The 13106-nt window shown below is 44.5% G+C and overlaps 1 protein-coding gene across 1 annotated transcript in view; it reads left to right on the top strand.

Annotated features, from left to right (window-relative positions):
• The window catches only part of LOC119381748 (uncharacterized), a 46354-nt gene extending 33400 nt beyond the window's left edge, over positions 1-12954 (top strand). The window contains exons 18-23 of the mRNA XM_037649514.2: positions 1682-1861; positions 3984-4203; positions 4865-5019; positions 5388-5633; positions 7344-7614; positions 8418-12954. Coding sequence (XP_037505442.1) covers positions 1682-1861; positions 3984-4203; positions 4865-5019; positions 5388-5633; positions 7344-7614; positions 8418-8527 — 1182 coding nt within the window. The 3' untranslated portion in view covers positions 8528-12954. The remainder of the gene's footprint in view (positions 1-1681; positions 1862-3983; positions 4204-4864; positions 5020-5387; positions 5634-7343; positions 7615-8417) is intronic.
• Positions 12955-13106: the final 152 nt, after the last annotated feature.

Below are 13106 nucleotides of genomic sequence, written 5' to 3'. Positions count from 1 at the left end.
GCTACGTCTGTTCGTCAGCACGTCATGACCTTGAGCACTTCCTTTTCCGTTTTTTAAAGACGATAGTCTTTCTTGGGGAACCTAAACGCCTAAATTTTGGTCTGTCTTTCTGTCTGTCTGTCTGTCTTTCTGTTTGTCGGCACGTCCCTCGATTCAGCCACCCGGCCAAAGTTGAACCACTTGCTTAGCGCCCACCCATCTTGAACTGGTATGGCTGTTCATACTAGTGAACGTTGTCGATCAAAAAGTAAATATTACGCATATCTGAGGCGTAACATCATTAGGTAAGTATTAGGTGGTGTGTTCGTTTAATAGAAAATACATAGATACGCAATTTTAAAGACCTTGATGGTATGCGTTTAACGTTGAGACAGTAACGCGTTTATTAAAAGATTGCCTCAGCTGAAGCGATCAGCGGTCCAAGCCGAGCAAGCGCGAGCGCCAACAACAACCGTCTTCGTCTTCTTCTTTCGCAGGCGTTCTTGTCTGCGCCCTACCATGTTACAAATCACTCCCCCGCGGAAAAGGAGCCATCCTGGCAACCTAAGGAACAGGTACAACTCGTGGGTCATAATGCGGCTTCAGTCGATCGACGTGAACAGTTTCGCGGCCGCGATGACGGCGGTCCGTAGATGCTTGAACAGGCTCAATCATATAGTTAATTGGGGATGCTTGACGTAGGACGCGGTAGGGGCCTTCGTACTTAGGCAGTAGCTTTGTGGAAAGGCCAGGAGCGGAGGAGGGAAGGCGAAGCCACACCAACGTTACAGGCGAATACGACTGAGGAGGCAGGTTTTCGTCGTGACGGTCCTTCTGGCCCTACTCGCCCTACAGTGTTACAACCCTAGTTTCTTAAGGTGCGCTGAAAATGCGACTGCGCTGAAACTTGTCTTCCTCCGTGCCCTCTGCACAAGCTCATGTTGTGTTTCGGTTTCGGTTCAGTATTGCATTGTACGAATGACAGGGGGCGCCGCTCTGGCATTCCTGTTTTACCCAGGCGACGTGTAAGTAAGAGAGTTTGTGGAGAGTACTCGTTGAGTGCGGACGTTTCTTCTCCTTCGGCGCATCGCGCCAAACAGCCTGTTCGGGCTGGCCGGCGTCCCTACCGGTCGCGTTGGTCACCGCCGGTCTTCGCCTGCCGCTGCGCCGGGACTACCAGCCCGCAACACAGCACTCATGTTTCCCGACGTATTGCCAGATGGCGTCCATATCTCACGCAGCGCCTCTTCTATCGTCTTTAGACGACATTTGCAGCAAAGCACGCAGATACACGGCCAATTTTTTTTTTTCTTCGGACGTGTGGCTTACTTTCGGTGCGATTGTGAGCACGGGCATGTGGCAGTATTTTGTGGCCGCCCCAGTAACTATGTAGCTCACGATGCTCAAATCAGCCAATGGCTGTGGACTTTGGGTTTATGGCACAGTCACTTGGGCTTATGGCGTAATTTGTCGAGTCGAGAGCAAGCGATTTCTAGCTGACTTTGAGAATTGATTGTAAATTCCAGGCCACGTGCTGTGCTATAATGTTTGGCTCACACGTTCTCAGGAGCCTCGACTACTGATCGGCAACATTTTCTGACCATGCTGGAAAAGCGTTGCAGGGTACCTTTCAATGGTGCTACAGTGGCCCCTCACCATTTAAAGAGTCATAAATCTCACAGCTGTTGTGGTTGTTTTCTAGGAGCACCAGCTACGCAGCCACCAGCGCATGTTCCACTCGGCACAGAAGTACCTGTGCTGCTACTGCGGCCTCAGCCTCAAGCTGCGCCACTCTCTCAAGCGGCACCTGCGCAAGAAGCATCCCGAAGAGGAGTCCCAGTGGTCCAACCCCGACGCACTTAGTGCCATGTTAGCCCCCAAGGTGAACCACTGTGGTTTGATCTGCAGCGATTGTGCACACTTGGCAATTCGTGTGTGGCATACTGGCACGTGTCTCTTTTTTCGTACCGAATATATTTTCCCAGAAAACTGCCAAGATTTCCCGAAATATTTTAATCTGACCCATGTCAGAATGATGGTGTAATCCCTGCCCAATTTCCTCTGTACTTAGGCTCCTGAAAATCTGAATTTCAAATCTCCGGTGTGGTAGCACTTGTCATTTCTGCTTATTAATTAATTTATTTTGTCAGAAGGTATTTCACTGTAGCTCTCTCTTCAACCCTGCTGCTATAGGATATCAGGCTTCTTACCCTTTTGCTGGAAGGAAACAAGAAAAATTAGTCTTTTTATATTATGTGCTTAAAACTGTACTAAGGATTTCTGTTACAGTAAAAGCTCATTTATTTGGATTTCACGGGACCGGAAAAAATGTCCATATTAAATTAACCAAATGCCGAATTATCGAAAGTATCAAAAAAACAATAAACAAATGTCTGTTACATGAATACACTTTCATTTTCTTGATGAATATGTAAATCCTGTACTTATTTTGCATAAGAGCAGTGTAAAAGCCACAATTTTTGCCATTCTGCGACTTCGTTCTCAATGCGACCAGGGCACCAGACTCCCCTGTTTTATTAACCCGGAACGTGCTCGTCACCCCTCCCTTATTATGTACCATCACCATGCGCATGTGACGATAGTTCTTTTGCAGGTAAAATGGCTGGCATCTGATAGTTCGTTCAACTAGTTTTATACCAGCATACCAACCGCGGCTGAAAGCTCTTCATCTTCAAAAGCTCCCACAATGTTTGAGTTTTGTGACATTGCATCAAGTGAAAATGAAGCTGCGGAGTGCCGGATCCGTGTGTGGACAAAACCATGGTCACTAACTGATGAAGATAGCGATGCGGACAGCGCCGCCTTGTTTCGGTTGTCTGCGAATACCATTCTGGCTCTTTTGAGTCTCACATTGCGGCACCTCGCGCTGCAAGTGTGCCAGGATCATCCAAATTAACGAGAGTTTGATGCCATTAAACAATGCATATGCTGGCTGGGACCAGGGAATACGTCCAAATTATCCTATTTTCTGAATTAACAAGGGTCGAATTAACGAGCTTTTACTGTACTAGAATCTTTCATGGCAGGGGTAATGTAGTGCAACTTGCTGTGAGATAAGTCTCAGTCTATTCACTAGAGTTGCACATTAGACTTCTTGGTACGTTGTACACTCAAACCTCGATATGACGAACCCGGATATAACGAATTATCGGTTATAACGAAGTAAATGAAGAATAGTGTTGTCATAGATACAGTGTTTATATGTTTATAACGAATTTTGGATATAACGAACTTATTTTCGTGTCAGATGCAACTTTGTTATAATGAGGTTTGAGTGTACCTGTACAGTGCTTAGATGCTGCACACCCTACACATGGCAGAAGGGCCAGCAATGCAGTCTGTGCCATTCTCGCATCCTCTGTCAAGGGCCTTGTGCTTCAATTTTTTGGGTATAGTGTTCAGTTGAGGAAATTACGTAAAGCAAAGCTTTTGTTAACACTTCCCCCAGGTTTAGTGTAGCTGTTTCTGGGTGCTCAGTTTCTCGTTTGATTTACTCATTCCACCGCTACTAGCCAGCACTCTAACACCCAGTCAGAACTTCGCATGCTGACAATGGAGATGTATGCAAGTTTTATGCCTGAAACAATCATATTTGCTGAACCACCATTCAGTGTTGTCAGTGGGACAAAACTGGCTGTGGTTGGGAAACAGTGTTTACGCTTACTTTTGGGTCATTTGACAGTTTAGGTGCCCTAGTCAGTGGGGGTACCTGATGTCATGTAGACCTGCAGGCATCTACAAGTTCTGCTATTGTGGCCAGGGGTGGTTGCAGGATGCAACTGTCGTTTCAACCTTATCGCACAAGACAAAGCAATAGACCTTGTTGCATCTCTTTATCGTGTTGTGCCATTTTGTCTTGATGGCTCACAAAAGCTATGTTTAGACAGACTCCTACGAGGCACAGAATCTGGATATTTTTTCACATTTTCGTGAGGCTTTATAATTTGGAGCTAGCAACATCCCTCATCCTTCTGCATTTTCAGGCTTCCGGGAACACTGGGCTCGAATCGGACATGGGCCTAGATACAGACGCCACTGTTGAGAGTCTTCAGCATGCTGCAGAGACAGCTACCAATCCAACAGTGACCAGCTTTGAAGTGGCTTTCGAAGGCACAAACATTACTGCCGCCATGTCTGGTGTTGGAACCAACATCGTGCAAGATTCTACGGAATCTCTTGTGGCTAATGTAATGGGTCAACACGGTGAGTGACATTGGTGTGCTCATGTCATTTCGATCTCCGTTCACTACTGAGAAAGCCCTAGTTTAGGACCCGTGCAATATGTCCGTCAAATTAATTTATCAGAGATGTTATTAGAGGGCATAGAGCAGGGGTCTCAAGCTCCCCACAGCTAATGAGCTGCAGTCACAAAATTTAGTGCCGCGAGGGCTGGGACAGTGAAGAAGGTAGGAAGAGGGGGAGGGGGGGTGTAATTTGTACAAAATATCAGCTTACATTGCCATTTGACAGACCTTCCCCATATCTCATACATGGGTAATTTCTTCATTTCTGAAGGAGATTTGGTTCCAGGAGTCCAACAACTTATCGTTACCGATCTCCAAAATGCCTAAAACCTGGATGCTGATCTTGAAATATAGAGTTGTTTCACGTTTATGTATCTACACATGGTGACCGCAGGGGGTGCCTCACAAAAAAAAATGCTTTAGACCAGTCGTACCTCTGTAGCTCATGAACATGCTTATTAAGAAAATAAAGAAAATATTGGACGAAGATGGTCATGTGCGGGCCGGACCGCATGCGGCCCACGTGTTTGAGACCCCTGGTATTGAGCATGGCTTCATGAACGTTAGCCATAGGCTCGCCCTTGCAATGTAGAATCTGCTCTTTCTCCTTTGTTTTTCAGGCAGCTCAGAGGTTCTCCTGGCAGTTGAAGGCCTTAGCAGTGAGGAACTTCGTGAGGCGATTGCCAGTGGTCGAGCCCAGATAAAGCAGGGGCCAACGCCAGACACCATAGAGATTTCTATGCCTTTCGATGTGGCAGATGAGACTGGCAGGCAGGTAGGTTTGCAAGTCCACCTAGGAGTGGTTCTGTGGCAGTGTTTCTCAAGTCATTATTTTGTAAGAAGTTTCAAAGCATCACCTTAATTCTAAGCACGAATATGCTCACATACCAGCCCACAAAGATTCTGAAAGTGTCTTGTAGCTACAAGGACTTCAGACAGTTGCAAGAGATGAAGTAAGCTTTTCTCTCACTCATTCAATGTTTGTTTAGAGCATACGTGCATGGATTGAGGAGGTCTTGCCTGATAAATTTGATAGGCAAAAATTGGCTCTTATGTCTACTCATGCTTTGCATAATAAATGTATGTTTTTAAATATCTTCTTATCCCCCAATTTCATTATGTCATGCACTACACGTTATGCAGGTGACGTACATGGCTAACCTGGTGGACCCTGCAGACCAGGTAGTGGTCAATGATGAGACGTCTGTGATCACTGAGAATGTACTCGAGGAAGAATCTGTGCTGAATCAAGCAGCATCTGGACAATACATAGTCTCTGCTGGTGTCTCTGAACTGAGTGAAACAGTTGTCGCTGCTGGAACCATGGTGGAGGAGCATACTGCCATCCAGTCCCTGCAGGATGACTCATCTACACAGATGCAGAACATGGTAGCGTTAACTTTTGGGCTACTCTGTGGCTTGAAAAGATATTAGTTGTTCATGTTGCTGTATGTGGTAACCCCTAACCAACAATGAGAGAGAGAGGGAGAAAGGGCAAAGTATTGGCAGGGTGGTTAACCACACATGGTTTACCACCCTACACTGGAGTAACGGGAAGAAAAATAATAAAGCAAGGGAAAACCAGCCACAGGCTGAAAGTAAAGCTGCAGGCTGAAAATAAAGCTGCAGGCTGTATAACATGTACAGAGGGGTCAAAAGTTCGCAGACCGCTATCCCATGTATTCCTATGGTAGCGTGGCCTGCGAACTTTTGACTACCCTTGTACATTTTTCAACTAATGCACGTGGGCATAACAACCTTGCAAACTACCACTTGAGGGGGTCATGAACCACTTTTCTAAGTAATGATCTAATGACCTTAGTATCGGAGCTTACTGCCTCCCCGAATCGATTGCCGCAAAAATTTCTCGAATCCGTCAAGAATCAGCGGAGTTACGGGGGTTTGGCGCACGCTTCAGCGCTTTCTCTCTTTTCTTGTGCCGGCGAGCGCACTGTAAGCTAGACAGGGAGGGATGGCACGGGGGTAAGAAGTTACGTCAGCGCGCGTCATGAAACGCGATCGCTCTCCCGCTGTGATTCTCATGCGTGAGTGCGGCTACCGTGTAAAGTTAGCTGACTGAGGAGTGCGGCGCGGGCAAGTGGCGGCACCCCGTGGCAAGAAGCGCATCTCATCCGGCTATTGGCCAATAAGCATGCTATGTCTCCGCGACGTCAACGTGCAGACGCCCCGCCCACCGACGAGAGTGAGAACCGGCCTCTGTTTGAAAAGAGGGCGCATGAGGAAACGGCAACTTCGCGCTCTGCTTGTGGCCTTTACACGGCGTGCACGACTGTAATATTTTGCAGAGCAGTTCATAGCCGTGTCAGCTTTCCACAGGTTGTGTTTTTTCAACAAGCCCAAGGGGTGCTTCATGACCCCTTTAAAATGTAGCTACTCACTTATCTTCCAAGTATTTTTTGTTTAGAATTTCCAATAAAAGAAGGGCAGTATAAAATAACAAAGATGAAAACTGCGTTGAACATTTTGCTGGCACACATTCTGCACTAGCTCACTTCCTCATCTTCCTCAACGGCCACCTAGTGGTGGTCACTTTACTGATCTCGTGAGTGTAACTCATGTACTTTTGAACTGTTATTGAGGTGTTACTCTACATAAAGGCTTCAAATTGCACAGTGTCTTGATATGAAGGCATTCTTACTTATTTTATCAAACCTGTCGAATTGTAATAGCTGCGTAAACATCTGTTGTGTAGTTAGTGTGGTTTGTGGTGGCACACATACTGTGCATTTGAGTGGGCTATGTTCTCCTGAATACACAGAGGGGTTTCTCAGAACAAACATATTAAACGCCGTATTGAGTTCTTGAGAATCATTGCAACGTGTGACTACTTTGACCTAGTATTAGCAGCAGTTAAACGACAGGTGGACGACTCAAAAAAGGATAGGATAGGGCAGATGCTGTATGCGTATGGTCTGTCTGTTTTTCACTGCTAATAACGTCAAATTATGGAAACGAACTAGCCTGGGTTTCTGTTTAAATGACATTTTTTCTACTTATGCTACTTTTTTCAATAAATCAATCAATCAATCAATCATTCGAAAATCTAATAACAGTGCTGAATCTGCTTTTGCATTAAAGGTGGTACAGGAGGCAGTGGACACAAGTTCAGAGCCACAGTATGTCACCCTGCCTACATATGAGGCAGAAGCAACAGCAGAAGACCAGCAGACTGTTGCACTCGAGGCTGCAGACAGTGGAGGGGCAGCTGTAGTGGCAGCAGCTTCCGATCTCCCAGCTGCACTTTCCTATGAGGAACCCCAGTTTGTGGTCACCGAGCAAGAAGTTGCCGATGGTACCCGCATTGTATACAACACAGGCCAGCTCCAAGAACAAGCAGGCATACCCCAAGGTAAGGACGCAGTGGACATCGGTGGACTTCAGTGAGCGAGTATAACGAGTTGAAGGAAGTGGTAGTAAATGGCACAGTGACATTCTGTGTAGATGCACATCCCAGCAGGACTCGTTATTCTGATACTGAAAAGCAGCATCTTGTGCAGTTTGAGCAGGAACTGCACTGTCATGACCTTAATTTTGAGGCGCATTGTAAAAATTTCTTGGATAATAAAAGGTGTAGATGCGCAGTCACGATTTCCCAGCGTTCTCATACATGCATTAGTACTGTAGCACCACTGTTTGCCTCTGTAACCGTAAGGAACTTTTTGCCGCCGTCATAATTTTGCTGTCTTGCATGACTTAAAGCTGCCTGGCAATTGGAGTGCAAAGTCGTAATTGTGAAGCAAAACAGAAGTTACATAAGCAAAGCATGAAGTTACATAAGCATTTGTGGTGTTCACTTTCTTGTCTTCGTCTGTTTTTTGCGCTACTATTACGCCATTATGAATCGTAATTGTGGGCTTCCGCAGAATTGATTTACCACAGTAGCGGTACAATGGCTGAACATTTAAAGGCCACCTCAAATGCAAATGCAAAGTAATGGGCATGAGATCCAATGGTAACATAAAATAAATGATGTATTTCCCCAAACGTTATGTTTCTCCTGTTAGACCAGAGTGTCATAACTTCATTAAATAGACACATAGAAGTCAGACAGGCGCTTGAGTAAAATGAAAGTTAATCAATCACATCCACACTGCAGCATCAAGCATTGCATAGTGATGGAGTCGCTTTTTTTTTTTTCACTTTCATTTACAGGCACCATTGTTCTCGACGATGGCACCATACTGCAACAAGAGGAACAGCAGGGTGCTTCTGCTGACCTTCTCCTTTATGTCCTCACTACAAGTGAGACACAAGATGGCTGACCAAAGACAAAATTGGTGACCAGCGTAGGCATGAAGTTACATAACGACAGCATTGAACCAAGGCCTGTGTGGAAAATGCAATCCTGTAAGGCACGTTGTGGCAGACGTACGGTGATGTGCGACTGCAGACGTGATTATGTGCTGCTTCTTGCATTGAAAGGAGCCACAGATGGATGTTTTGTAGATATTAAGACATTTGTACAGCCATCACTGGTTAAGCAATGTGGCACTGTGGTGAAGTGGCAAAGATGTTGACGTAGTGCCTGTATCAATGACTTTTAGTTGAGCGCTTTCCTTGGTTGAATGGCATAGCATTATGTGAGGCGGAGTGTTTGTTTTTTCTTTAGTGTATAAAAATTTAGTTGAAAGAGTATGCATGGGCACTTGGGAACACTTCACCTTCACAAGCTCATTGAAATCGAAACTGACGGGGTAAAGAGAATGCGTATAATGTCGGTCTCACTGCCTACACCTAACGTCACTCTGTAGTCATCAACTTTCACATGACGCTGTTACAAACAGGCTACTTGTAGAAGAGTTGAGATCTGGGCCAGTTCTGAATCCTTCTGAGGCCTTTCTCTTTTATTTCTTTTTTTCATTTTACGGCAAGCAGCCCATCATTTTGATGCCAGTGGTAGCGAATTCTGGCATAGTTTTGCTGCAGCACGGAATCGGTTTGGGATAAAACAATGATGTAGTTTCGGCACAACTGCAACATTTCAAGGTGTTGTGCTATTGCAGAAAGCGAAAAAAAATGTGTAAGAATAGGCTTTCTTCACTGATGAAGTAACTTGGAATGCTTAAGCATAATGGCAAGACTTGGCGCGTGGAGAACAGGACACAGAAAAGAAGACGCAGGACAGCGCCTGTCTCGTGTCTTCTTCTCTGTGTCCTATTCTCCACGCGCAAAGTCTCGCCATGAACCAGCTCGCCCAGTACACCATTTTACTTCAGTTCGCCTAAGCATAATGCTCAATTCTGATAGCGTGCCAACAATGCTACCAACTGGCAAAGCATTGTGGAAGTCTTTGCAGCGCGAGACACAAATGCAGAAGGAATAAAGCGCCGACGAGACGAACACAAGTGACGCGGACAAGCGCTTACTGACAATTGATGATTCAGTTGATAATCTTTGCATAAACACCTGACATGTTAATTATTATATTTTGTATGGATTCCTCCTCTGAAAGAGGCACGAATGAAATCTGTGTAAATATATTTATTTTGTACCTAAGCTTCAGTAGCGCCATCTGTGGGTCATTCAGCCGTGTGCCTGGCATCAGCATATACTACATACTCGTGCATTAACATGCAGGGACTGCAATTTCTATTAGCTGTAGGCTAGGGGAAAAAAAAAAAAAAAGAAGCTTCACCAGATCATCCAAGGGATCTGCAACAAGTTTATGAACCACTGCAGCATGTAGTTGCAGTTTGCCGTCCATTTTTGTATGCATCCGATACGACAAGCCGTGCACATGTAGAGTAAGTTCATTGCAGGAAAACTTGTAGCAGAGTCACCTCAACCTTGCTTCCACATCTTGGCCTTGTAAACACAGTTCCACTTTAGTCACGTCAAGGAACATCGAGCACCATTGGCTACACAAATGTTCCCATTTACAGGACCAAAAGCTTAGCTGAGGAATCCAGCTTTGAAAACTAGCTTAAGAATGTTAAGACACAATGTCAGGCATAGCACAGATGCACTGTATTCTGCTGTGGAGCACCAAGTTGTATAAAGTACCACGTTGGGCCTGCTTGCCACTTGCGATTATAAAATATCTTTGCGATCTGCATATGCTAACAAATCTCAAATCAAAATATAGCAGTCCAACATCACAGTTGCCAGGATGTTGTCTTCCCCAGCATGAACCCTAAAGAGATCTCTTTGTGGAAGCAAGTGCAGTATTACCTTCACTTATGGTAGAATTTAACTACATGACCTGCTGCTATAGAGAGTTGGCCTAATAGGTTAGAGATCAAGATTATACGAGCAGCGCCGAGCAGCACGATGAAGCGAAGCAGATTACATGAGCGTTATGCTACACAGGCAAGTGCTAGTGTTTATTTGCAATATCAGTGGTCCAAGCTATTTCCTCTGACCAAATGGCAATATGGTATGATTGCCTATTAAGTGAATTATATGTATATGCTAACAAAATACATCTATATGACAATTCCGACATGCACTGGTGTGAGGCACTAGTTTTTACGAGATTCTGTTATGTGGCCACCTTTGCGCACTAATCCTGCTAAGATGTCTTTCAATTGCATAATGGCTGGTGTTAGAAAAGCAAGAGGAACAAGCTACTTCAAGCTATGAATTTAGGCACGTGCTATGAAACTTGCAGAGAGCTTGTGTTGGTTTGTTCACTTTTACAGGTGTTAAAGCAGCACTTCATAGTTGTGGTAAGACTCTTTTTGACTGCTGTGGATATGCAGAGCATTTGCTAGGACAAACAACAAGACAGGCTGGCTGATTAAGAACGGTGTAATTAAAGAAACAGCTAAACGCTCTGGAAGCCTGCGGTAATGTTTTTATGACCTCTAAAAGCACAGAAAATATTTTGCAATGCTTCCAAAGCTGGTACAGCTTCCTATTCATCATGTGTAGTACTTTCCTACCTTCTTGGTATTATATTGTGCATATTCATGTCCTTGAATATTCCAGGTACCCAATGCCATTCATAAAATGAGAGTTAATGTATTGTAGCGTTTACTTCCACAAGCGGTTTTTACATAAAGTTGGGCGTTTCTTCATATCTACAACCACAGCCTCCGCTTGTGATCTGCTCAACAATTCTTTAAGCATGCCGACAGCTTGAGACCCATTTGTTATGATCATCATTCCTTATATCAAGTGTACAAATGTGCATTGTGCAGTATTTTACTTATGAAAAGCAGTTCGAAGTGATTGACTTGCTTTCAATTGATGAGACGAACATCTAAGGTGTGTTGGACTTGTCACCCAGATAAAGCCTCTATACATTTTCATAGGAGAGTACACGATTTTCTACATAAATGTACTATTTCTGTGCATATAAGCTCTTTGTATATCTGTATATATGGCATATTCAAGCTCATAGTGGCAGCATTTGTTTTGTGGTATGGATGTTAAAGGGGCGGTGACGCCAAATTTTGAGGCTATAAAAAGCCTGCTGCAGGCTTCCTCTGTATGCAAGGACACGCAGCACGAAGTGTTGGACACAGCAAACATTTGGAATATATATTAATTTGCTTCCAAAGTGTGCCTAAATGCTCATTCCCGCGATCGAGACCCATTGCTAGCGTGACTGACACCGATGTCACTGTGTTGTAAGTGTAACAAAAGTTTTAGTGACGTCAGACCATATTAGAGTGACGTGCAATGAGCGGTGACCCACAGCTCCACTGCACCAGGCAAGCCAAGAGAGCATCGTCTGCGAACCTACACTAATTTTTTCTCAACATGTTGCTGAAGTAGCCAAACCTACTCGCAGTTTGCAAAGTCCTTCCAACGTCACACGAACCTATGAAGAAGACTTTAGAATTTTAGTTTGTTCGCACACTCCTTTGCTTTAGCATACTAGGCAACCGTAGCCGTACACGAGACCGGATAGGTGGGGCCTCCTGGTGGCGCTAAGATGAACCAGGCAAGCACAGAATTGTTGCTGCAGAACTCTAATGTATTCTACTTTTCTGCTGGTGTAAATTCTTGGCAGCAACATAGTTCTGACTGTGTTGCCTTTTCAAACATTTTTTCGCCACGGTCACTCAGCGAAAACAAACGCACCTATAATTGTGGTTGCACAAGCGTCACAAGATGTCGATACCATCGTCCAATAACCCACTTTCCACAAAGATCTCTTCGTATATCGGAATTTCGTACCAGCTATATTCTCTATTAGAGAATTTGAGCGAGTTTTGAAGGCAACCGGACGATTGCTCGCGTGTGTGCGCAAGAGCAGTCGATGCAGCACTGCGTGCATCACAGCTTTGTGGTCCCACATATTCAAGCTTCCTACACAGTGACGTCATTGTCCAACTCAGAGCCTAGAAACCGAGACCGAAAGTTGTTTGTATATAAGTAAGGCGATATCAAATTATTTAGTGAGAATACATGAATCTTGGAGCGTGCATCATGCTTTCTGGAGCAATAAGAAATGTCTTCAACAAAGAATGTGGAAGCCACAAATTTGATGGCACCACCCCTTTAACCTTACACTTGACAGTGAACATTGTTGTGTGCTGTTTTTTGAATGTAGTGCTTTTGGAAATGATACCAGCTGTTAAAATAGAAATCTGCCGATTTTTCATACGAGCGCATGCAACCATCTCATGTTTGTATAGCACATACTACATTCATTTTCCAATGGTTGCAGTAGGCCTTGAGCAAATGTACATAACTGACCTGCCAAAGCTTCTGTAAATACAAGTTGTACAAAATGAAATGTCTGTGTGTATTTTTCTAGTGGTCCTGTCAGCATAAAATATCCTACTTTTCACTTAAACTGGTGCACAAACTTCCTATATTCTGCAGAAGCAAACCTAAGAAGTAAATTCCTTCTTAGATTCAGAATCACGGATTTACATTACTTACTAT

The sequence above is a fragment of the Rhipicephalus sanguineus genome, chromosome 2 (assembly GCF_013339695.2).
Source record: "Rhipicephalus sanguineus isolate Rsan-2018 chromosome 2, BIME_Rsan_1.4, whole genome shotgun sequence".
NCBI classification, from domain to species: Eukaryota; Metazoa; Arthropoda; class Arachnida; order Ixodida; family Ixodidae; genus Rhipicephalus; species Rhipicephalus sanguineus.
The sequence above is the reverse complement of the archived record's forward strand: the minus strand, read 5'-3'. Positions and strand labels throughout refer to the sequence as shown.